The sequence below is a fragment of the Schistocerca cancellata genome, chromosome 1, assembly GCF_023864275.1.
Source record: "Schistocerca cancellata isolate TAMUIC-IGC-003103 chromosome 1, iqSchCanc2.1, whole genome shotgun sequence".
NCBI lineage: Eukaryota > Metazoa > Arthropoda > Insecta > Orthoptera > Acrididae > Schistocerca > Schistocerca cancellata.
In genome coordinates this window covers 1252049665-1252076856 of record NC_064626.1, presented here as the reverse complement: position 1 = coordinate 1252076856, position 27192 = coordinate 1252049665, and the positions used below count along the sequence as shown (strand labels likewise).

Below are 27192 nucleotides of genomic sequence, written 5' to 3'. Positions count from 1 at the left end.
GCGTGAAGAGTTTGACAGAGCACTGAGAGGGCTGAGTCGAAACAAGGCCCCCGGAGTAGACAACATATCATTAGAACTACTGACAGCCTTGGAAGAGCCATTCCTGACAAAACTCTACCGTCTGGTGAACAAGATGTGTGAGACAGGCGAAATACCCTCAGATTACAAGAAGAATATAATAATTCCAATCCCAAAGAAAGAAGGTGTTGACAGATGTGAAAATTACCTAACTATCAGTTTAATAAGCCACAGCTGCAAAATACTAACATGAATTCTTTACAGACGAATGGAAAAACTGGTAGAAGCCGACTTCGGCGAAGATCAGTTTGGATTCCGTAGAAATGTTGGAACACGTGAGGCAATACTGACCTTACGACTTATCTTAGAAGAAAGATTAAGGAAAGGCAAACCTACGTTTCTAGCATTTGTAGACTTAGAGAAAGCTTTTGACAATGTTGATCGTAATACTCTCTTTAAAATTCTGAAGGTGCAGGTTTTAAAATACAGGGAACGAAAGTCTATTTACAGTTTGTACAGAAACCAGATGGCAGTTATAAGAGTCGAGGGGTACGAAAGGGAAGCAGTGGTTGGGAGGGGAGTGAGACAGGGTTGTAGCCTATCCCCGATGTTATTCAATCTGTATATTGAGCAAGTAATAAAGGAAACAATTTGTTAACATCGAGTATAGATTTAAATGTCAGGAAGTCGTTTCTGAAAGCATTTGTATGGAGTGTAGCCATGTATGGAAGTGAAACATGGACAATAAATAGTTTGGACAAGAAGGGAACAGAAGCTTTTGATATGTGGTGCTACAGAAGAACGTTGAAGATTAGGTGGGTAGATCACGTAACTAATGAGGAGGTATTGAATAGGATTGGGGAGAAGTATGTTGCACAACTTTAAAAGAAGAAGGGATGCGTTGGTAGGACATATTCTGAGGCATCAAGGGATCACCAATTTAGTATTGGGGGGCAGCGTGGAGGGCAAAAATCGTAGAGGGAGACAAAGAGATGAATACACTAAGCAGTTTCAGAAGGATGTAGGCTGCAGTAGGTACTGGGAGATGAAGACGCTTGCACAGGATAGAGTAGCATGGAGAGCTGCATCAAACCAGTCTCAGGACTGAAGACCACAACAACATGTAGAGATGTGACAGTATGTTTGATGTGAACTGTGAGTTCCGGCTTGGTTGTCGGGCCTTAGGGTCATATTAGGAAGAGTCAGTTGTTGGAGCTTATACGTGGTTTGGAACGGAATTGGAGTAATTTAATTTTATCTCGAGGCTTCGATAGCAGATTGTACAGCATTTACTTCACAAGGCAGGAAAAGAGCTAGTTGGTGACGTACATAATTTGCGGCTAGAATATTCCAATGGTCCTGAAGAAATGAAGCTTCGATAGCGGAGAAGGAAAGGTTCGTGACGTGCTGCCACGTGTCGAGTGGCAGCAGTATCTGTTTCCCACCACAGTTCGCTGCCTGTGGCCTATTGTGCAACCACTATACACTTACTTCGGGATTCGGTACAGGGCTCGATATTTGGTGCAGGGCATTTCTAACCAGTCTTTCAAGCCTTTCCGACTAGAAGGCTCTGCGGCTGTGGCAGCCCTACCTGTGACTGTGAGCAGCTGCGCCGGGCTGCTCCTGCGCCGCTCCCCGGTGAGTGCGTGCAGCGTGAGGCAGCTGTAGCGGGAGGAGGCGTCCGCCGCCGTCGCCCGCCTCACCAGCAGGTCCCCGGTGCTCGTCACCACGAAGCGGCCGCCTCCTGTCAACATTGTCCAGGCGTCTCATTGCGGTATCATATACGTGTACAACATCTTATAGGCAATTTTTGTCATGATACCATTTTATGCATTAATGCACTCGTTGATTGCAGTTCCAATCAGAGACCAAACGTTTTATGGACTCATTTTGTGAAGATCTTATGTCCTCCTGTCATCGTTGCCATAAATTTTGATAGCTACACTACTGGTCATTAAAACTGCTACACCAAGAAGAAATGCAGATGATAAACGGATATTCATTGGACAAATATATTATACTAGAACTGACATGTGATTACATTTTCACGCAATTTGGGTGCATAGATCCTGAGAAATCAATACCCAGAATAACCACCTCTGGCCGTAAAAACGCGTGGACATTGAGTCAAACAGACCTTGGATGGCGTGTATAGGTACAGCTGCCCATGCAGCTTCAACACGATACCACAGTTCCTCAAGACTAGTGACTGGTGTATTGTGTCGAGCCAATTGCTCGGCCACCATTGACCAGACGTTCTCAGTTGGTGAAAGATCTGGAGAAATGCGCTGGCCAAGGCAGCAGTCGAACATTTTATGTATCCAGAAAGGCCCGTACAGGACCTACAACATCCGGTCGTGCATTATCCTGCTGAAATGTTGGGTTTTGCAGGGATCGAATAAAGGGTAGAGCTACGGGTCCTAACACATCTGAAAAGTAACGTCCACTGTTTAAAGTGCCGTCAATGCGAACAAGAAGTGACCGAGACGTGTAACCAATAGCACCCCATACCATCGCCAGTATGGCGATGATGAATATACGCTTCCAATGTGTGTTCACCGCGATGTCGCCAAACAGGGATGCGACCATCATGATGCTGTAAACAGAACCTGGATTCATCCGAAAAAATGACGTTTTGCCATTCGTGCACCAAGGTTCGTCGTTGAGTACATCATCGCATGCGCTCCTGTCTGTGATGCAGTGTCAAGGTTAACCGCAGCCATGGTCTCCGTACTGATACTCCATGCTGCTGCGAAGTCGTCGAACTGTTCGTGCAGATGGTTGTTGTCTTGCAAACTTCCCCATCTGTTGACTCAGGGATCGAGACGTGGCTGCACGATCCGTTACAGCCATGCGGATAAGACGCCTGTCATCTCGACTGCTAGTGATATGAGGCCGTTGGGATCCAACACGGCTTTCCGTATTACCCTCCTGAACCCACTGATTCATTGTTTTGCTAACAGTCATTGGATCTCGACCAATGCGAGCAGCAATGTCCCGATACGATAAACCGCAATCGCGATAGGCTACAATCCGACCTTTATCAAAGTCGGAAACGTGATAGTACGCATTTCTTCTCCTTACAGGAGCTGTTTGTGTATGACAAATCGGTTGGAAACTTTCCTCATGACAGCACGTTGTAGGTGTCGCCACCGGCGCCAACCTTGTGTGAATGCTCTGAAAAGCCAATCATTTGCATGTCACAGCATCTTCTTCCTGTCGGTGAAATTTCGGCGTCTGTAGCACATCGTCTTCGTGATTTAGCAATTTTAATGGCCAGTACTGTATTATTTATCTGTTGTATGATTTATTTACTTATCTGGCTAACTATCGCCATCGATTTCTGAACTTTCGATACTTCCTTGAAGAAACAACTAATCATTGGAAGAACAATCATCACTAGTCTTTGCTCGCGTCAGTGGGTAATGGAATGTGTGGATAAAAAAATCCTATTTTAAGATCTCTAAATCTTCTTTATTGATTACTAGTTTCAGCTAACTGACAAGACATCTTCAAATCGATAAAAATTATTACTCAAAGCCAGGTTCTCATTCAAAATGGTCGAAAATTCAATTTTTTACTTTTTTTTGGAATGGTATTTGTGCTAAATGGCTCTAAAAATGGCTCTGAGCACTATGGGACTTAACTGCTGAGGTCATCAGTCCCCTAGAACTTAGAACTATTTAAACCTAACTAACCTAAGGACATCACACACATCCATGCCCCAGGCAGGATTCGAAAATGCGACCGTAGCAGTCGCGCGGTTACAGACTGCAGCGCCTAGAACCGCTCGGCCACCCCGCCGGCAAAATTATTTGTGCCTGGAATATTGTGACGTAAAGGTTTTTTAGTTCAAAAAAATGGCTCTGAGCACTATGGGACTTAACTGCTGTGGTCATCAGTCCCCTAGAACTTAGAACTACTTAAACCTAAGTAACCTAAGGACATCACACACATCCATGCCCGAGGCAGGATTCGAACCTGCGACCGTAGCGGTCACGCGGTTCCAGACTGAAGCGCCTAGAACCGCACTGCCACACCGGCCGGTGGTTTTTTAGTCCGTGCGTTTCAAACGTTTCTACAATCCATTGTCCGAAACAGTGTCAAGGCGACCGTGGGACGATCTGAGCCGGAGATGACCTGAGAGGTAGAAAACTTGTCGTGCCGTGAAGAACATTCACAAAATGATTTATATTGCAGTATGCATGCAAATATATTCGCTGAAAAGCTGACGAACAACATGTGCAGGCTTTCGATCGCCGCATATTCATCTCAGCCAGATCAGTTTTTCTCGCCAAGAAGAACGAGGGAATTTGTTCTCCAGGAACAGTTCGAGCTAGAGGAAGGGTTGTTAAACGATCCTGCAACTGCAGACTAAACTTAAGTAACGAAAACACATTTTTGTCAAATTTTGGTCAAAACTGGCCAAAACATAACCCATTTGGAAAATCTAACTTCAAATTTGTTGTCAGCATATAATAACATGTAGTTTTTATCCAAAATGAGCTAATAGTACATATAAGAGTTTTTCCTGAACTTCAGACGGGTTTTTCTCGAGAAACGATTTGTGAAAGCTGCATGCAACATATAATAAAAACGATTCAACCTATTAACTTCTACCTTTGACCCCCGAAAAATAAACACTTTTCTTCGTAGTTCATGCCTACAAGACGTGAAAATTGGTAATATTAACTATTTGTGTAAAGCCATAGAGAGTGAGCAAAACGTCCAAAAATCGAACTTGAAGTTAATAACTTTAAGGTTACTTCCATGTGGTTGGGTATAAGCTCCCATAAATTAAATGTAGTATCGACTGATGTTATCCATTTTTTGTTTCAAATAACTCTTGAGGAGCTACAATGCGCGCAGTTTGCGTAGTTCAGACTCGTAGTCCCTTGAACAAACCATAATTATGGCCACCATTTTTTTTCGTATTGAAAACCAAAAAGAAAATTCGTAAAGTTCAAAGTATGATCAATGGTAATCCCCAAAACAGATGCTTTGTATGTCTTTTCACAGTCCACCCCTCCCCCCCCCCCCAAATAAAATCCAAACTTTTTCTTTTTTTCTCATTTGAATGAGAACCTAGCCTTAATTCATTGTGTATCAACCGCCAGCTCTTAGACATCGTCATAATCCGTTGAAGTAAATAGTAAGGACGATGTTTAATGCCTGGTGGCTGATACGCACTGAATTAAATAACAATTTTCATTGATCTGAAGATGGCTCGTCAATGAACAGATACTAGTTATCAATAAAGGAGTTTTAGCAATCTTGACATAGGATTTTTGATTCACACATTTTAACATACCAGGTCACCTGTCTTCCGATTTGATAATGTCCGAAAACAATGTGTAGTCGGTTGGCAGTGTTGAGTGCCGCCCACATTATAGTTGTTCGTTATTATCATTTGTTACAGTTGCTGGGGAGTTATTAATGAGCACAGTCGTGCCTGGATCCCATGCACATTTTGAGCTTTCTAGGATTTGATATTTGCTTTAATTCAGTCAGCCTATGCCCGTGAGTGGTCATCATATTTGGCTGTCTTGCGGAGGGTCCTGGTATAGATCTTATTGCTGCGAGAGAATTTTCTTTGATGAAAGAACTGGGATATGTTGCACTCAAACACATGAGACCAACTGAGGACCTACTTTAATCAAAAGATAAAAAGTAGCTGATCCAAGATTGGGAAAGCTGCCAATTACCAGGAGAGCGGTATGCTGCTGGCGTGCCTCTCTGTACTGTATCCAAATGGCGGCCGGTATCATGTGATCTTTTGGGGCTGATTGCGGAGATATGTTTCTTTTAATTCGTGACTAATCTGCTGCTGGATTACATAGAACCCTGCAGTTTACGTGATAATTGATCTCCATTCAGTATAGTGCCATAAATTATTGTTATTTGCAGTTAATGAGGAATTTTTGATAAATAATTGTTGTGCAATGAACTCGACATTAACAATAGAAGTTGTTCCCTTACTCTATGTCTTTTAATGTTTGACCATCATTGACCACCTTTATCCGTTACATGCAGCTGGACTGACCAACTGAATAAAGTCAAGGATGTCGTTATTGGTCAAGTTTGACAGGAGTAATCTAGCTTTCATCGAGTGCATTGTAAGGGATTCTGATTACCACAAAGGCTTATAAGGGGGCTTCACAGTTTACGAATGTATCAATTTGACACTGTGCAGAAAAATTACAATATGACAACAGACAAACATCTGACGCACATGGCAATAGAGTATGAGCCCGCCTAATGCACCTGCACAGGTTTGAGTTGCTGAGGGTTTTCGGTACAAAATGACACAGAGATCACATTTGGATGACATTGTGGGTGGTAGCATTATTGATAGACGACATGTTGGCTGTCACCTGTAGCGTTATTCCACTGCTATCGGGAAGAATCAGGAAATAGGACACATTCAAATGCAATGCCGACCAATTCGAATACGTGATACAACCCAGCGATAGGATAATTGCCTTAAGTGCTCGAAAATTCCAATCGCCCCAACACATTTAATGGCTAAACGCCTTGCAGTACGAGGTGCATTCAAGTTCTAAGGCCTCCGATTTTTTTTCTAATTAACTACTCACCCGAAATCGACGAAACTAGCGTTACTTCTCGACGTAATCGTCCTGCAGACGTACACATTTTTCACAACGCTGACGCCATGATTCCATGGCAGCGGCGGAGGCTTCTTTAGGAGTCTCTTTTGACCACTGGAAAATCGCTGAGGCAATAGCAGCACGGCTGGTCAATGTGCGGCCATGGAGAGTGTCTTTCATTGTTGGAAAAAGCCAAAAGTCACTAGGAGCCAGGTCCGGTTAGTAGGGAGCATGAGGAATCACTTCAAAGTTGTTATCACGAAGAAACTGTTGCGTAACGTTAGCTCGATGTGCGGGTGCGTTGTCTTGGTGAAACAGCACACACACAGCCCTTCCTGGACGTTTTTGTTGCAGTGCAGGAGGGAATTTGTTCTTCGAAACATTTTCGTAGGATGCACCTGTTACTGTAGTGCCCTTTGGAACGCAATGGGTATGGATTACGCTCTCGCTGTCCCAGAACATGGACACCATCATTTTTTCAGCACTGGCGGTTACCCGAAATTTTTTTGGTGGCGGTGAATCTGTGTGCTTCCATTGAGCTGACTGGCGCTTTGTTTCTGGATTGAAAAATGGCATCCCCATTTCATCCATTGTCACAACTGGGGGAAAAGAAAGTCCCATTCATGCTGTCGTTGCGCGTCAACATTGCTTGGCAACATGCCACACAAGCAGCCGTGTGGTCGTCCGTCAGCATTCGTGGCACCCACCTGGATGACACTTTTCGCATTTTCAGGTCGTCATGCAGGATTGTGTGCACAGAACCCATAGAAATGCCAACTATGGAGGCGATCTGTTCAACAGTCATTCGGTGGTCCCCCAAAACAATTCTCTCCACTTTCTCGATCATGTCGTCAGACCGGCTTGTGTGAGCCTGAGGTTGTTTCAGTTTGTTGTCACATGATCTTCTGCCTTCATTAAACTGTCGCACCCATGAACGCACTTTTGACACATCCATAACTGCATCACCACATGTCTCCTTCAACTGTCGATGAATTTCAATTGGTTTCACACCACGCAAATTCAGAAAACGAATGATTGCACGCTGTTCAAGTAAGGAAAACGTCGCAATTTTAAGTATTTAAAACAGTTCTCATTCTCGCCGCTGGCGGTAAAATTCCACCTGCCGTACGGTGCTGCCATCTCTGGGATGTATTGACAATGAACGCGGCCTCATTTTAAAACAATGCGCATGTTTCTCTTTCCAGTACGGAGAAAAAAATGGGAGGCCTTAGAACTTCAATGCACCTCATAGTGTTAGGGTGACACGTCTTCTGTTGAGAGGCCATGGTGAATCGTCAGACGCAATCGCCTCACAAAGGCAACACATGCTTCGCCAAATGGGTTGCCTTCCTCTCCGCGAATTTACTAGTATCCTTGCGAAAGTGAGTCGTGCTATACTCTGAAGAAAATTCTCCCTCTCTGTTCTTGTTGCACGTCCATAGGAAAGTTCACAATTCTGCCAAAACGGCGGAAAGGGGTCCAGTCCGGGGTGATATCATATAAGGCACAGGTACACTTCTGTATATGCTTCTTAGTGGGTCAGTGATGGGTACAGTCTGTAGGGCTGATGTGTTCCGACGGTATATAGTTCTTTTCAGTGATGGATGTGGAACGACCGCACGTTGTTGGCCTGCTAGACAAAGACTTTAGTGAACGGTTCTATCCCAATACATGGATGGGGCGCTCCGGGTTGAACGACTGAAAGCCCTACCATTGTTTTTTGACGTCCAGAAGACATTTGGCATCGGGAGTGTGGCAGAAAGTGATACACCAGTCCTTGTAGATACGCTACTCAATCCACGCAAAAATAGGAACTAATCTGACAACTATTTCACGGTATGGAGATGGGCACATAGAAACACGATACCTTCTTTCTGACATTCTGTCATGTCACCACATCAGTCCATCATTCTGTGCTGATTTCATGTAAACGACCGGCACGTTTCTATCACTACGTTACCACGATTACGTCAGTACAGTACCAGTTCTACATCATTTCTTCAACGGTCCAAAGCGACCACTGTCTTCTTTAGAGGGGTATTTAGTATTTTCCTCATGTCACACATGGCAACCAACCGAAAGAGCCTGGGGGACCAAGAAATAATCACCAGTAAACTAGGAGGAACTAAAAATTTCAACCGACAGTACCAGCATCAACCATTGAAGGGAAACCAGATTACCTCTCACCAACGACAGAAAACTGTTGAACATGGTGCCTTAGGAGGTACATAAGAGCAGCTCTGAAAAACTAATACAGGCTTCACGAAGAAGAAGAGGTAATAACTGATTTCGATTTTCACTTAACTACGGAGTCTACCATTGCATAGTCTTGTGAGATATCTGCATTTGTCTTCGTCGATTGTTGCTCCACACACAATGCACATGTACATTTATTCTTTAGTATGTTGACGTTTTAGTAGAGTACACAAGTTTTCAGAACGTGAACATGTGCAAGAAAACCAGTCTAATGTGCCAAATTTGTTTTTGCAATGAGGTGATCCGCGCTTCAAGTCTGCACAGTCCAACACGGAATCAGTTCGTTTTGTTTTAGTATCAATTATTTTGTGATCTAACGAAACTGTATTTATGTGAATACGTGGTGTCTGTTCTTTCGGACAATTGCCACATATTTCGTAAATTTTGATGTGATTAAAATCACAATGGCGTCTTATCCACATAGCTGCTCCCATTGGCCTTGTTAAATAAATGCAGTTTCATGTAAATTGAAGGTGGAGGGGGAGCGAAAGGAATCAGCGGCGACGAGTGACGTACTGAGGACAGGTGGCGCTAGGTGGGAGTATGGTTCAGCCGAGAGGCAATCCGAGAAAGTCCACGTAATTGCTGTAAACACTGCGTCATGGTAGCTCAGTGGTTAAGGCAACTGCCTAGCAAGCAGCAGATCCCGGTTTCGAATTGCTGTCTGTTACACATTTTCATTCACCTACATCTATATCTGCATCTACATGGTTACTCTGCAATTCACACTTAAGTGTCTGGCATCGAATCATTTTCATACAACTTCTCTACCATTCCACTCTAGAATGAAGCGTGGGAAAAAGGAACACCTAAATCTTTGCGATGGAGCTCTGATTTCTCTTATTTTATTATGATTATCATTTCTCCCTACGTAGGTGGGTGTCAACAAAATATTTTCGTACTCGGGTGGGAAAGCTGGTGATTGAAATTTCCTTAATAGATCTCGACGTAAAAAAAATCGCCTTTGTTTCAGTGACTGCCACCCCAACTCACGTATCATATCAGTGACACTCTCACCACTATTCCCCCTTAACACGAAACGAGCTGCCCTTCTTTGCACTTTTTCGATGTCCTCCGTCAATCCTACCTGGTAAGGACCCCACACCACGCAGCAATAGTTCAGCAGAGGACGGACAAGTGTAATGTAAGCCATCTCTTTAGTGCGTTTGTCGCATCCTCTAAGTGCTCCGCCAACAAAGTGTAGTCTTTGTTTCGCCTTCCCCAACAGTATTATTTATGTGTTCTTTCCAATGTAAGTTGCTCGTAATTGTAATTCCTAGGTTTTTAGTCGAACTGACAGCCCTTAGATTTGTGAGATTTATCGTATACCCAAAATTTATCGGATTTCTTTTAGTACCTGTGTGGATGACCTCGCACTTTAATTTGTTTAGTGCTAATTGCCACTTTTCGCACCATACAGAAATTCTCTCTAGATCATTTTGTAATTGGAATTGATGGTCTGATGATTTTACTAGACGGTAAATTACAGCATCATCTGCAAACAATCTAAGGGGGCTGCTCAGATTATCACCTAGATCACTTATGTAAATCAGGAACAGCAGAGGGCCTATGACACTACCTTGTGGAACGCCAGATATCACTTCTATTCTACTCGATGATTTACCATCTGTCACTATGAAGTGTGACCTCTCTGAGAGGAAGTCACGAATCCCGTCACGGAACTGAGACGATACTCCATATGCAAGCAATTTGATTAATAGTCGCTTGTGAGTAGCGGTATCAAAAGCCTTCTCGAAATCTAGGAATATGCCGCCTGAAGTCCCGATGCAGATGTCATCAGCAGTTCCCTACCTTCCCTTTCTCCCCTTCCGCCCTCAATTTACAGTTTTTAACAAGGTCAATGGGAGCAGGTATGTAGGTATGACAACATAGTGATTTTAAGTGCCTGAAGGTGCGTCTTCAGGCCTTTAAATGCATCCTGCTTTCTAATAAAAAAAGAGATATTTGTGTTCAACATGCCTTTTTTTTTGTAAGGAGCTCGTGGCGCTTGCGGTGGAGGTGGGGGAGGATTGGGTGGTGGAGGGAGGGTACCTAGAAGAGAACAGATGACAAGAGCAAGGGAAACATTTTCAGGTGTGTATGTGTGTGTGTGTGTCTAGAGAGAGAGAGAGAGAGAGAGAGAGAGAGAGGGAGAGAGGGAGAGGAGGGAGGGGGAGCAGGAATAAAAGTTGAGCAGGTGAAAGAGTTTTATGGGCTGCCAAATTTTCGTTTTTACTAGCTAAAAGTGGGGGAGTGTTAACCTATAGGCATGAATGGATTCCTCTGAGGGCACAACTCTCCCCACAGTGCCTGATACAGCATTGGTGCGGTTCACAGCGAACAATAGGACAAAGCACAGTCGGGGGTCACCGCTAAAACTCCGAACAACGGGCGCAACCGCCTCTATGGCCGTGGAGCGCTGGCACCTGCAGCTACGGGAAGTCCCCGCGTCGACATGGCCGGAGCCAAGCAAGGGGGCCAGGTGTAGATGGAACGCCTAGAAACTCCAGGAAAAAAAAAACCTTTTTCGGCACCTGCATGCACAACATACAGGCCGGTGTAAGGCGAGCGGTGGAGAATAGTCACTGAGTCAAAAAAATGGTTCAAATGGCTCTGAGCACTATGGGACTTAACATCTATGGTCATCAGTCCCATAGAACTTAGAACTACTTAAACCTAAGTAACCTAAGGACAGCACACAACACCCAGCCATCACGAGGCAGAGAAAATCCCTGACCCCGCCGGGAATCGACCACGAGATGCGGGCAGTCACTGAGTCAATATTGTTTTATTCACTGATGGCACGCGTGCCGTTATAGGGTGGAATTTCCGTAATCTGACCGTACTAATGATAGCACGAGACATTTATGGGAGGGGTGGGGGATGAACGGCTGTGTTTCCTTTTCACCAGTGTTCGGCAGTACCTTTAAGTCACTGATATTTCCTGTATTTTACTATCGTCAGCGTTGGGGAGGAACCAAGAGGTAACAGTAAAATTGGATAACCAAGACAGAAGTACTCAGTTAAAAAAGGGCATACGGCAAGGATACAGTCTTTCTCCTCTATTGTCTGCCCTGTACGAAAGGAAAAGCAATAATAGGGGTAATAAAAAGGTTAAGGTATGGGACTGAAAATCAGCGATAACGTTCGCTGATGATACTGCTAACCTCTTTGAATGTGAGGAAGAACTGCAGGACACATTTTGATGAGCACAAAATGTGGACTGATGATTAATTAAAGAAAGACGATAGTAAAGAAGAGTTGCACAGATGAGACTGGCGAGAAAGTTAACATCAAAATCTGGAAGTAACTTTACAGAATTGGAAGAAAAAAATGTCACGCTATGGGAATACCAATAAATGATAGAACAATATACTCGTTACAATTTGCAGATGACCAACTGATTATAGCCCAAGACTATGAGAACATAGAGTATATGACCAGAAAATTGATTCAAGAATATAAAAAATCAGGTCTAAATGTAAACATGAATAAAACAAAATACATGGTAATTGGTGGAGTGAATGGAGACTTAATATTAGAAGAAGGGATGGGAACAATAACAGCTACTGAGGAATATCAATATTTAGGTGTGAAAATTACAAATGATGGGAAATAGGACAAAGAAATTAGATCAAGAATAAATTCTGGAAAGACGACAATCTCTTTATTGAATGGAATTCTCTGGGACAAACACATAACAACTGATAACAAAATAAGGATTTTTAAAACAATAGTTAGGAGCATTATTACATATGGTTCAGAAGTGTGGACAACAAAATGGCAACTGAAATCAAAATTATTAGCCACAGAAATGGATTTCTGGAGACGTTCAGCAAGAATATCAAGACGAGAAAGAATAAGAAGTGAAGTAATCAGAGACAAGATGAAATGTAAAAATTCAATTATTGATTTCATCGAGCACAAACAACTTAAATGGTATGGACACATCAGACGAATGGAACAGGAAAGGCTACCAAAATGCATAATCGACTGGGTACCAATTGGAAGAAGAAAAAGGGGACGACCACCTGATACATGGAAACAGGGAGTTCAGTCAGCAATGAGGAAGAACAACATTCCTGAAGATTTATGGACAAATAGAGAAGAGTGGAGAACAATAATTAGTGACTTACTGTAATCTAGAATAGGTGCTGGAAAAATGTACTCACATTGTAAATCCAGAATAATAATAATAATAATAATAATCTGGAAGAGTGCAGCACTGAAGTGGAAGAATTTTGCTACCTTGCAAATAAAATAACGCTTGAGGGACGAGGCAAGGAGAATGTAAGAAGATGACTGGCACAGGAAAAGAGGGAATACATAGCCGAAAATAGTCTAATTAAGGCCAAATGTAGGCCATCGTTTGAGAAAGAAATCTGTATGTACTTCTGGTGCACAGCAATGTTTGGAAGTACTGTGCGAAAACAAGAGAAAAACAGAATCGCAGGTGCGGTGTTGCAAAGGATGATTAAAGCGGACTAATAAGGTAAGAAATAATGAGATCTTTCGCAGAATTTTTGAGGAATGGAGGACAAAATGTAGGGGACGACACAGCTTGTAATATATCCAACAAACAACCGAGGTCGCAGTGTGTAGGTGCTACTCTGAGATGTAAAGCTTGGCTTTTGACTCTTTTCCCACCTCGTGCCGGCATCACGTACCAATTCCAATACTTCATATTCTGCTGTTTTCTTTCCTGTCCCTCCAGTATTTCTTCATCTTTTTCTTGCGCTTTCGTCACCTCAGTCTATTTTGAATCTTTTCTTTCCTGGCTTGGAATCATTCCACCTGTAACAATTTCATTATAACAATATCCCTATCTTCTCTCTCTTCGAATGTGGTTTCTTCGTAATTTTTTTTGACCTTCAAAGCACAGCTTATAATTCACTATTTTTGACAATGGTATTTGACAATGTATTTGGTTAATTTGTTGTCATTCATTCTCTATAAATTACCACAAAGTATCAGTCTCCTCTTTATACTTGTTTCCTGCTATATTTTCTCTTTATACTTGTTTCCTGCTATATTTTCTGCATTCTGATACATTTCAGCATTAATGATTAATTTGCACCAGTATGTCGTTTTATTCTGATATGTTTCCTTGCTTTCATGCCTCTAATTACCTGCCATGCGTAACGTTTGCGTGACGGAGAGGTGAGCCAAATCCGAATCCATGCGGCATGTTAGCGAACGTCAGGCTGGTAAACCGGCTGGTCTGAGTGTGCTGTTTAAGCGGTTTTCCACATTCGTTTCTTCAAATGCTGTGCAGGTTCTCCTCATGAACTACGATACAAAACCAGTCAGAATGTGATAACTCACCGAACGAAATTTATGTTATCCACTCGAAAACGACACACACGACCTCCCTCCTTTGACCAACTTACGATTTTCATGACAAGAATCTAGCTACAGTGTCGAAATATAATAAATTTATTACATAACGAACGACAGCGAATAAACGTTAGGAAACAGTGACGTACATAAATGCTCGTACGCAAAACTAAATTACGCCTATAGACTGTGCTTGTCGTTCAGGAATGCAGGGTGAGTTTGCGACAGTTGGCGAACAGGTGGATGCTTCTTTGGTTGCGGACGACAGGCTGCTGTCTAGGGCTGGGACGTTGATGGGGCGTTTCGTGTGTCGGCCGTGGCTCGTCAAGGGGTTGCCTGGCAACGCTGACACCGTTGCGCCTTGCGACGCACCTTGTCTGGCCGGTTCCTCCTTCCCAACAGACGTGAGCAGCATACAACTTGTTGAAGGTGCTTGGCTGCCCATGCCCGCCTTAGCAAGAGGTATAAGGTGTTGTCCATGGCTGAAAGCGTGACTAAAGATCCGTTTACAGCAGTGTGGCCTGCGGCTAGTCGCCGTGAGACTGTGCGTGGCCTACACGCAAGTAGAGGCGCGAGTGAGGGTTGCCTGCCTCTTCCTCAACATGTGCGTGCGAGTGATTCCATTAACACACGAATTCACACTCTGCGCGTCTACTTCGACGTGGAGCAAGCTACAGGCGCACGACTCCTATCCACAAGGCACACAGGTGTACAAACGGCTTTAGCAAGCATGAGCAATCTCTCCAACTGAGACTGGCTGAGATTCTTGCAAGGTCTGGACTTCTTCAGGCGTGGTTTCTGTTATGCTGATGATGGAGCCTCTTAGGAAAAATTCCAGTGTTGACTCTGCATGCTTATCTGATGGATCTCATCAGAGACGTGCAGGATAGCTGATGAAGACACTGGGTGCAGCGAGCTTCAAGTCATGGCTGGTATGGGCGCCAGTTAGGTCAGTCGCCTGCGCTCGGCCGTTCTAGTTTCCTTCTGGTGGCGGCTGAAGAGGTGAAGGTTAGAAGCCTAGTTCAAGGGGTGAACTCACAGTTCGTGATTTTTAGCACCATTCAGAGGATCAATGGAATTCGGAGCCAGGTGGAAGGTGTAAAGCAGAGGTTCTGTAGATTAGGCAATGACTTCGGTTGCAAATCTCTTGACCAGCATCACCAGGGTCCCACTTAATATGCACTGCTCCTTAGAGCCAATTACTCGGGCAACAGAGTATGACTGCCATTCAATCTGTGCGCCACATGAGTACTTAGATGTGGCTAGGCGTACCATGCGGCCAAAAGTGGGTCATTTGTGGTTTATTTATATGCTGGCAAACAAGCATCACTGCGTTACAGCAGAAAATTAAAACCTAATTTGAAATTAACTGCTAAATCATTTAGAATCAGATTCAAAAATTATGCTCAGTCATTAACAGTAATCGAAGTATCAATTTGGACTAATATGAGAACCTATTTGTCTTGAAACTCGATTCTTGCACTTTGTAAGTATGTCAAAGCACAATAACTGACCTCTCTTTTCTAGTGACCGCCCCAACGCACCCTCCAAACCCACCGTGACCAGTTCGCAACTTGGTGCAACCAGTGGTTCCTTCATATCAATCCCTCCAAAACCCAGGAAACCATCATAGACCGCATCATCTGCCCCTTTCGTCTCCATGATTTCTACTTCACCATTTATGGTCGTCGCATCCAGATCATCCCCCACCCTGAGATATCTCGCCCTCACCCTCGACAGTCACCTGGATCCCTCATTTCCTGACAATCCAACAGATAGCCCATTCCCGCCTCCACCTTCTGAAACTCCTGTCTGGCAGGACATGGGGACTGCATCCTTCCACCATCCTCCACACCTACAAATACCTCGTCCATCCTATCATATATTATGCCTGGATCTCCGCCCCTCCCCACTTTTATACGGCCCTCCAAATCCTCGAACGCCATGTGCTCTGCCTTGGTTTCTGGATCTGCCTTTCATCCTCCACACGGTTCCTGTATGGCCTTATCCCCTTCCCCCACCTCCTCCTTTTGCTCCAACATATACACATTCTTTGCACTGTCCACAGGCTTGATTCCCCCCATCCCCTGGTGTCCTCCTTCGTCTCCAACCCTGCCTGTTGCTGCACCTCTATCGCTGTATCCCTCCCTCTCTCCACCTCCACACCCTCCATCTCCTTCATCAGGGCAATTTCCAGCACCTCTCCCTCCCAGATGGTGAACTTCACCATGACATCTACCCTTCCTACCAACTATAGGTTGGCCTTGTGCCCCTCTTTTCCCTAGCCCCACCTGTTTCCTCTCCCCTTCTTCCCCCAGAGCAGTTTTTGCTTCTCCCCCCCCCCCGTCCCTGAGTCTCTGCACCCCCTTCTTGGCTGTTTCCCTCTCCTGTCCTTCCCTCCATGGTGCCCTTCGGCAAGGCTTTCCCCCCTTTCTTCTCTTCTCCATCGTCTTTGTACCCCCGGCAGATCCTCTCAGTTTGTTTGTTATCGTCAGTGTGCTACATATGTCTTGTGTTTGGTGCTGTTCTCCAGTGACGTCAAGAGCTAAGATTTCAATCGTGTGCTGGACTTGTACACAGTGTTGCTGTCTGTGATTGTTCTGTGATACGGCGCCTGTCACAACTTTTGTGCTCCGGCCGTCCTTCACCTTGTGTTCTTTTAATTGTCCCAGTGTGTGTTCTTTTGTGAGCACTACTTTTTGAGGTTTTTATCTCCACTTTACAGTCGCCCCATTTTCGTCTGTTCTCTTCCATAATGTTCCCCCTTTTTATATTTATGTACTGCCATGTTTTCTCCTTTAAAACTGAAGTGACTTCAGGTGTTCCCCAGGGAAGCGTCCTGGGACCTCTGCTGTTCCTGATCTATATAAATTACGTGGGTTACAATCTGAGCAGTTCTCTTATGTTGTTCGCAGATGATGCTGTAATTTACCGTCTAGTAAGGTCATCCGAAGACCAGTATCAGTTGCAAAGCGATTTAGAAAAGATTGCTGTATGGTGTGGCAGGTGGCAGTTGACGCTAAATAACGAAAAGTGTGAGGTGATCCACATGAGTTCCAAAATAAATCCGTTGGAGTTCGATTACTCGATAAATAGTACAATTCTCAAGGCTGTCAATTCAACTAAGTAGCTGGGTGTAAAAATTACGAACAACTTCAGTTGGAAAGACCACATAGATAATATTGTGGGGAAGGCGAGCCAAAGGTTGCGTTTCATTGGCAGGACACTTAGAAGATGCAACAAGTCCACTAAAGAGACAGCTTACACTACTCTCGTTCGTCCTCTGTTAGAATATTGCTGCGCGGTGTGGGATCCTTACCAGGTGGGATTGACGGAGGACATCGAACGGGTGCAAAAAAGGGCAGCTCGTTTTGTATTATCACGTAATAGGGGAGAGAGTGTGGCAGATATGATACGCGAATTGGGATGGAAGTCATTAAAGCAAAGACGTTTTTCGTCGCGGCGAGATCTATTTAGGAAATTTCAGTCACCAACTTTCTCTTCCGAATGCGAAAATATTTTGTTGAGCCCAACCTACATAGGTAGGAATGATCATCAAAATAAAATAAATCAGAGCTCGAACAGAAAGGTTTGGGTGTTCGTTTTTCCCGCGCGCTGTTCGGGAGTGGAATGGTAGAGAGATAGTACGATTGTGATTCGATGAACCCTCTGCCAAGTACTTAAATGTGAATTGCAGAGTAATCATGTAGATGTAGATGTAGATCATGTAGATGTAGATGTTATTTTACCTGTCTTCTATTGTATAATTAATGTCTTTCGGCTGAAGAGCGGCGCGTATACTGCTGTCAGCCAGCCCCAGATGGGGAACTGAAGTACCATAAAGAAAAAGAAACTAGTGACTGCGAGTTGAGACTTTTCTGCATATCTGTTACACTCTCCCGCTAGTCCAACAAACCTGTGTCGATTAAAACTGCCTTTTTAAAAATACTCCAGGATCTGCTGTTAGATATTGTCAAGATCTCGTCGAATATTAGGCTAGGTTCTTTCAGATAACGACTCACGCAAAAATTTAGTTATCTTATTTTACTTACTGATTCAATTATTCTGGCAAAATTTGGGACATCACGCTCTCTTCTGCATGTAAACAAGGAATTACCATTTTTCACTTTATGTGTATTACGTTGTAAGTAAGGTGTTTAGGTTTTTTATATTGGTAACGCCACGTAGCGCTTTGTATGAAAATCACTGGCTGTGCTGTGTGCAGACGGTGGCTGGTTTGCATTGATGTAACACTCGCCATTGTAGTGTTGGGCAGCTGGACGTTAACAGCGCGTAGCGTTGCGCAGTTGGAGGTGAGCCGCCAGCAGTGGTGGATGTGGGGAAGTGAGATGGCGGATTTTTGAGAATGGATAATCTGGAGGTGTGTCCATCAGAAACAGTACATTTGAAAGAATGGATGTCATGAACTGCTATATATATTATGACTATTAAGGCAAATACATTGTTTGTTCTCTATTAAAATCTTTCATTTTGTAACTATGCCTATCAGTAGTTAGTGCCTTCCGTAGTTTGAATCTTTTATGTAGCTGGCAGTAGTGGCGCTTGCTGTATTGCAGTAGTTCGAGTAACGAAGATTTTTGTGAGGTAAGTGATTTGTGAAAGGTATATGTTAAGGTTAGTCGGGCCATTCTTTTGTAGGGATTATTGAAAGTCAGATTGCGCTGCGCTAAAAAAATATTGTGTGTCAGTTTAAGCACAGTCATATATAATTTTTTTAAAGGGACGTTTCAACGTCACACATATTATAATTAAGTTGTGAGATGGGATAGAAACTTTAAAAATAACTTTAATGTAAATAATGCAGACAGTATTAGCTGTAGTAGAAGAAACATAGTTTGTATTTGTTTTTGCGTCATGAGTCTTCTGACTGGTTTGACATGGCCCACCATGAATTCCTCTCCTTTGGTTGAACATCTGTAATCTGAACTTCAGTGGTTCGAAAATATGTATGTACAGTTTCATATTCGTATGTCTTAAAGTTTAATAAATATATGCATTCAAAATACTTATATGGCTTTTGAAACAACCTGTCTACTGTATCCGCTGATGGCGACGGATGTACTGGACAGCCTGGAGAACAGCGTAAAGCTACGCAGTAAAAACCGAACACTGGTCGGAAAGCTGAAATCTAATAGGGTTGTCGTCAATAATATAGGCACTCCGTACACCAAAATTGGTCTTGGAGCAGTCAGTGCAAATAAATGTGGCGCCCTCCATCTGTGTGCACAGAGCAGCAAATACCCGACGATAAAATATAGGAGGGGGAGGGGGGGGGGTACTATACTTGGGAAGCTGGCAGAAATAACGGGCAAGCAGATCCGGGGGCGAAGCCAAGGTGGCGTCATACCCCCATTTGTCAAGAAAGTTTAAGGAAACTGGAAGGAAAGTGAATGTAGCAGTTGACGGAAGTGGACTCTGGCGGTAGTAGAGAGGAAGGGCTGCCTGCATACCCTAAATCCAAGAAGGCGTCGAAAAAAAATGGCACGGGTCGGATGAGCAGGCATGGAAGGCAGATGACTAGCGTAACGACTCAGAAGGACAGCTCGCCGATTGGACAGCGGAAGTTCAGCAGTCTCAGCGAAAGGCTCTCCACGGGGCTGGTGTAAAAAGCTCCAGACGCTAAACGCAATCCGAGGTGGTGGACAGAATACACGCCGAAGAATAGACGGTCGTGCAGAGGAGTAAACTATGCTTCCACAGTCCAATTTCGAGGACGCACTAAGGCGCGATAGAGGCGGAGGAGGACTACTCGGTCCGCTCCCCAGCAGCCACCACTCAGGTCAAGGAGGGTGTTGACGTTTCGTTCCTGGTTGTCCACGATTGTTATTCCCTCTTGGCTCTTGTACATATTGTATATTACCTTCTCTCCCTATAGCTTACCCTTATTTTCCACAGAGTTTCGAACATCTTGCACCAATTTCCATTGTCAAACGCTATTCCCAGGACCCCATATTCTATGAACGTGTCTTGATTTCTCTTAGTCTTGCTTCCATTATCGACCGCAAAGTCAGAATTGTCTCTCTAGCGCCTTTATCTTTCCTAAAGCCAAACTCACCATCATCTAACACATCCTGAATTTTATTTGCCATTTTTCTGTGTATTACGAGGTGAATTCAAGTTCTAAGGCCTCCGATTTTTTTTTCTCCGGACTGGAAAGAGATAGAAACATGCGCATTGTTTTAAAATGAGACCGCGTTCATTGTCAATACGTCCCACAGATGGCAGCACCGTACGGCAGATGGAATTTTACTGCCAGCGGTGAGAATGAGGACTGTTTTAAATACTTAAAATGCCGACATTTTCCTTACTTGAACAGCGTGCAGTCATTCGTTTTCTGAATTTGCGTGGTGTGAAACCAACTGAAATTCATTGGCAGTTGAAGGAGACATGTGGTGATGGAGTTATGGATGTGTCGAAAGTGCGTTCGTGGGTGCGACAGTTTAATGAAGGCAGAACATCGTGTGACAACAAACCGAAACAACCTCAGGCTCGCACAAGCCGGTCTGACGACGTGATCGAGAAAGTGGAGAGTATTGTTTTGGGGGATCTCCGAATGACTGTTGAACAGATCGCCTCCAGAGTTGGCATTTCTGTGGGTTCTGTGCACACAATCCTGCATGACGACCTGAAAATGCGAGTGCGTAATCCTTACCCGTTGCGTTCCAAAGGTCACTACGGTAACAGGTGCATCCTACGAAAATGTTTTGAAGAACAAATTCCTTCCTGCACTGCAACAAAAACGTCCGGGAAGGGCTGCGCGTGTGCTGTTTCACCAAGACAACGCACCCGCACATCAAGCTAACGTTACGCAACAGTTTCTTCGTGATAACAACTTTTAAGTGATTCCTCATGCTCCTAGTGACTTTTGGCTTTTTCCAACAATGAAAGACACTCTCCGTGGCCGCACATTCACCAGCCGTGCTGCTATTGCCTCAGGGATTTTCCAGTGGTCAAAACAGACTCCTAAAGAAGCCTTCGCCTCTGCCATGGAATCATGGCGTCAGCGTTGTGAAAAATGTGTACGTCTGCAGGGCGATTACGTCGAGAAGTAACGCCAGTTTCATCGATTTCGGATGACTAGTTAATTAGAAAAAAAATCGGAGGCCTTAGAACTTGAATGCACCTCGTATGTTTGTCAGCAACTTGGATGCATGAGCTCTTAGGTTGATTGTACGATAATTCTCGCACTTGTCAACTCTTGCAGTCTTCAGACTTGTGTGGATGATATTTTTCCGAAAGTCAGGCGTAATGTCGCCAGACTCATATATTCTACATACAAAGGTGAATAGTCGTTTTGTTGCCACTTCCCCTAATGATTTTAGAAATTCTGATGGAATGTTATCCGTCCCTTTGGCCTTATTTGATCTTAAGTCCTCCAAATCTCTTTTAAATTCTGATTCTAATACTGGATCCCCCATCTCTTCTAAATCGACTCCCTTTTCTCTGTCTATCACCTCAAAGAAACCTTCTCCCTCATAGAGGCCTTCAATATAATCTATTCACCTATCCGCTCTCTCCTCTGCGTTTAAGAGTGGAGTTCCAGTTTCACTCTTAATGTTGACGCCCTTGATTTTAATTTTACCGAAGGTTTTTTTGGCTTCTCTACATGTTGAGTTAGTCCTCCCGACAATTATTTCTTTTTTCATTTCTTTACATTTATCATGCATCCATTTCCTCTTAGCTTCACTGAACTTCCCATTTATTTCGTTCCTCAGCAACTTGTATTTCTGCATTCGTGAATTTCAATGAGCATTTTTGCACTTCCTCCTTTCATTGATCAAATGAAGTATTTCTTCTGTTAGCCATGGTTTTTTCGCAGTTACTCGCTTTGTATCTATGTTTTTCATTCCATCTTCTGTGATTGTCCTTTGTAGAAATGTTCACTCCTCTTCAACTGTACTGCCTACTGAGCTATTCCTTATTAATGTGTGTGTAGCCTTAAAGAACTTCAAGCATATCTCGCCATTTCTTAGTACTTCCATATCCCACTTCCTTGCGTATTGATTCTTGCTGACTAATCTCTTAAACTTCAGCCTTCTCTTCATCACCACTACGTTGTGATCAATCTACTTCTGGGTACACCTTACAATTCAGTAACTGATATGGGAATCTCTGTGTGACCGTGATGTAATGAACTGAAATCTTCGCGTATCACCCGGCCTATTCTCAGTGTACCTCCTACTCCTGTGATTCTTGAACGGAGTATTCGAATTACTAGCTGAGATTTATTACAGAACCCAATTAGTCTTTCTCCTCTCTCAGTCCTTGTCGCAAACCCATATTCTCCTGTAACCGTTTCTTCTTCTCCTTCCCCTACCCCTGTATTCCTGTCACCCATGACAGATTTTCATCTTCCTTTACGTACTGTAGTACTCTCTGTATATCCTGAAGTTGTTATTGTGGTCTTCGGTCCAGAGACTGGTTTGATGCAGCTCTCCATGCTACTCTATCCTGTGCGAGCTTATTCATCTGAGAGTAACTACTGCAACCTACATACTTCTGATTGTGGTTAGTGTAATCATCTCTTCGTCTACCTCTACGACTTTTTCCGTCCACGATTCCCTCCAATACTAAATTGGTAGTCCCTTGGTGCCTCAGAACGTGTACTACCAAACTGTCCCTTCTTTCAGTCAGGTTGTGCCACAATTTCCTCTTTTCCCAAATTCTCTTCTGTACCTCCTCATTAGTTATGTGATTATTCCGTCTAACCTTCAGCATTATTCTATAGCACCACGTTTCTAAAGCTTCTATTCTCTTCTTGTCTAAACTATTTACTTCCATGTTTCACTTCCATACATGGGTACACTCTACACAATTACTTTCAGAAAGACTTGCTGACATTCATTACGAATCCTTCTCCTGTTATACCATTTCATCTACATCTACACCTACATCTATACTCTGCAAGCCACCTGACTGTGTGTGGCGGAGGGTACCTTGAGTACCTCTATCGGTACTCTCTTCTATTCAAGTCTCGTATTGTTCGTGGAAAGAAAGATTGTCGGCATGCCTCTGTGTGGGCTCTAATCTCTCTGCTTTTATCCTCATGGTCTCTTCGTGAGATATATATAGGAGGGAGCAATATACTGCTTGACTCCTCGGTGAAGGTATGTTCTCGAAACATCAACAAAAGCCCGTACGGAGCTACTGAGCGTCTCTCTTGCAGAGTCTTCCACTGGAGTTTATCTATCATCTCCGTAAGGCTTTCGCGATTACTAAATGATCCTGTAACGAAGCGCACTGCTCTCCGTTGGATCATCTCTATCTCTTCTATCAAACCTATCTGGTACGGATCCCACACCAGTGAGCAATATTCAAGCAGTGGGCGAACAAGTGTACCGTAACCTACTTCCTTTGTTTTCGGACTGCATTTCCTTAGGATTCTTCCTATGAACCTCAATCTGACATCTGCTTTACCGACGGATTAATTTCATATGGTCATTCCATTTTAAATCACTCCTAATGCCTACTCCCAGGTAATTTATTAAATGCTTCCGGTTGCTGAACTGCTATATTGTAGCTAAATGATTAAGGATCTTTCTTTCTATATATTTGCAGCACATTACACTTTTCTACATTGAGATTCAGTTGCCATTCGTCAATTCGTTGCAGATCCTCCTGCATTTCAGTACAATTTTCCATTGTTATAACCTCTCGATGTACTACAGCATCATCAGCAAAAGGGCTCAGTGAACTTCTGATGTTAGCCACAAGGTCATTTATATATACTGTGAATAACATCGGTCCTACGACACTCCCCTGCCTCACACCTGAAACCACTTTTACTTCGGAAGACTTCTCTCCATTGAGAATGACATGCTGCGTTCTGTTATCTAGGAACTCTTCAATCCAATCACACAATTGGTCTCACAGTCCACATGCTCTTTCTTTGTTCATTAAACGACTGTGGGGAACTGTATCAAACGCCTTGCGGAAGTCAAGAAACAGAGCATCTACGTGGGAACCAGTGTCTATGGCCCTCTGAGTCTCGTGGATGAATAGCGCGAGCTGCGTTTCACACGATCGTCTTTTCTGAAACCCAAGTCATTATACTCGAACATAAGCCGTGTTCCAAAATTCTACAACTGTTCAAATGGTTCTGAGCACTATGGAACTTAACTTCTGAGGTCATCAATCCCCTAGAACTTAGAACTACTTAAACCTAACTAACCTAAAGACATCACACACATCCACGCCCGTGGCAGGATTCGAACCTGCGACCGTAGCGGTCTCGCGGTTGCAGACTGTAGCGCCTAGAACCGCTCGGCCACTCCGGCCGGCCTACAACTGTTGCTGATGTCGATATTACTCTATACTCATCAGACTAGAAATCATTGTCTTCTTTCCATTTGACTTCACTGAGCCCTACTATATCTAGATTGAGCGTTTGCATTTCCCTTTTCAGATTTTCTAGCTTCCTTACCACATCCAAACTTTGACATTCCACACACCGATTCGTAGAACCTTATCTTTTCCCTGGTTGTTCTATCTTTTTCTCATGCTCACCTCTCTCCTGGCAGTCCCCTCCCGGAGATCCGAATGGGGGACTATTCCTTTATCTTTTTCCAATGGAAAGATCATCATGACACTTTTCAATTACAGACCATATGTCCTGTGGATACACGTTATGTATCTTCAATGCAATGGTTTCCATTGCCTTCTGCATCCTTATTCCGTTGACCATTGTTGATTCTTACTGCTTTAGGGTCAGTTTCCAGCCCCAAGGGCAAGAGAGTGCCCTGTACCTCTTGTAGTGGGTGTAGTGTCAGCCCAGTTTGCAGGTGAATATAAGTTTAATTTAGTCTTGTTTATGTATTTTTTGTAATATTTTTGTAATAGCTGTGAATTATCTAAAGTTTTTGTATTTTTTGTATGTTTCATGTACGGAGAGGGCGGCGCAACGAACGGAGACAGCATCTTCGCTGCCGCGACCAGAGAGGAAATTGCTGGCCACTATACGTCGCGGGTCGACAGCCAAAGAGCAACAGAAGATCCTGGAACCGAGTTGTTGCGTCGTGCTTCTAAAAATTGAAAATGAAATTTTTGTACTCTTTTTGTATAACAATGACGTCATAGAGAGCTCAATCTTATTGAAAATGTCAGTCCTAGTTTGTTAACGGTCAAGTTCACATATGTATGTAGGAAGCTAATAAATTAGTGGAGGTTACTAAAGTTGAAACACGTGTTCTGAGGATTTATTTATGGAGAAATATGTGAACTGATTAATAATATATTTGACAAGATTATTGGATTTTGACAGCGTTCATCGCAACTTCGAATCTGAAAAGTTTAGTCAATGTGTGATTCTGATATCGATTAAGTCAAGATAACGTGTGTCAATATAAGTTCTGAGGAGAAACAAACGAAATTTAAATTGAAAGAGTTTACGCAAACCAATTGGCCCAAGTGATGTAATTCTTTGCTTACGACTCAACTGATGTTTTACAGTTTCGTTCAAGAACCATTCTGTGACAGTTTAAAAAGAATATAAATCATTTTGAAGTGGGTTGTAACTGACGTAGGTGACGAAGTCTGCACATGGTCATAGGTCGAAAGAAAACCATTTATAAACAAACCTATACGTCGTTACAGTACACTCTGTCAGCTCTTCTGCTCTCTTTGACAAGTCCGTTGGCAAAATGAGAGTGAGTTCTTATGTCGGAGTTCTTCGGCCGACAATGTTGATTATTAATCTAAATTTAAGTTGTGACGGGATTCCAACCAGGGACCGAGGCTGTTTTGATTAGTGAACAAAGATGCTACCCCTAAACCCCAGGTACCTAAGTTTATTTTAGTTAAGGAAAAGTATAACTACAAAGATGAATTTCATGCAGGTAGATTTAATTTGACGACACTGGCAGTAGGGCTGTAAGAGGAAAGGGTGAAAGAGCGCGAGGAAGAGGAACACAAATACTGGAGGGGTGGGGAAAGAGAGTAGCGTCACCAAATTCAGGGGAGAAATGAGAAACGAGTGTAACTCTGATAAAACGAGAGTATTTGCTTTAATGTATACGTTAATCGTTTTGGAAAAAGTTATGACGCTGACGGAAGAAAGTGCTTCAGCCTTTTTCGAGCGCAACTGCGCATAACCTGTGTGCAGAGCGCAGGATTGTTTATCCGAGAGCGCGCGGCAGCAACAGAAAGGGAAACTTCCTGGCAGATTAAAACTGTGTGCCGGACCGAGACTCGAACTCGTCCCGAGTTTTTCTCTCCCAGGAAGTTTCATATCAGCGCACACTCCGCTGCAGAGTGAAAATCTCATACTGGAAACAGAGAAGTAGTTTGGAAATGTTTGGTTTATAGGTGGACACAGCTGGTATACTAGATAAATGAGGCCTTGTTTTGGGATTATGAATAGACGACAATTAATAGGCTGCGTGCACGCCGAGGAGACGACCAAGTATATTTAGCGTATGGTAGTCACCTAACTCGTCTGCCCCTTACCATCCCGACTGATCGTGTGGAGCACTGATGTCGTGAGATGGACAGATATTACTAATATTGCGTACACAAGCATTTGTGGTTGTTTCTAACCGTCTAGAATCTTTACAACTCGTGTCATGACGAAATACATCGAAATAGCTTCGCTACGACAGAACAGGCGATTGTGTAAGGTGCCGTTTAGCATTTCTTCTGTTAGCCATGGTTGCGTAAACGTGTACGCATACGCAGGAATTAAAAGCCACTACTGTACAGCTACACCACTGATGCGGAACTGCTAGAAACAGTAACTGCCGTAAAATATCTCAGAGGAACTATCCAGTGTGACCGTAAGTGGAAGAACCACGTGAAACAAATACTAAGAAAAGCAGACGCCAGACTGAGATTCCTAGGAAGAATCTCAACGAAATGTAACTCATCCACGAAGGAAGTGGCTTATTAGGTGCTAGTTCTGTAGGTTCTTGAGTATTGTTCTTGAGTATTGTCCATCAACGTGGGATCATTACCAGAT

General features: G+C 43.5%; 1 protein-coding gene across 1 annotated transcript in view; it reads right to left on the bottom strand.

The window, feature by feature from the left end:
- LOC126094923 (Down syndrome cell adhesion molecule-like protein Dscam2) overlaps positions 1–27192 on the bottom strand; it is an 873814-nt gene that overhangs the window by 379001 nt on the left and 467621 nt on the right. The window contains exon 6 of the mRNA XM_049909573.1: positions 1610–1762. Coding sequence (XP_049765530.1) covers positions 1610–1762 — 153 coding nt within the window. The remainder of the gene's footprint in view (positions 1–1609; positions 1763–27192) is intronic.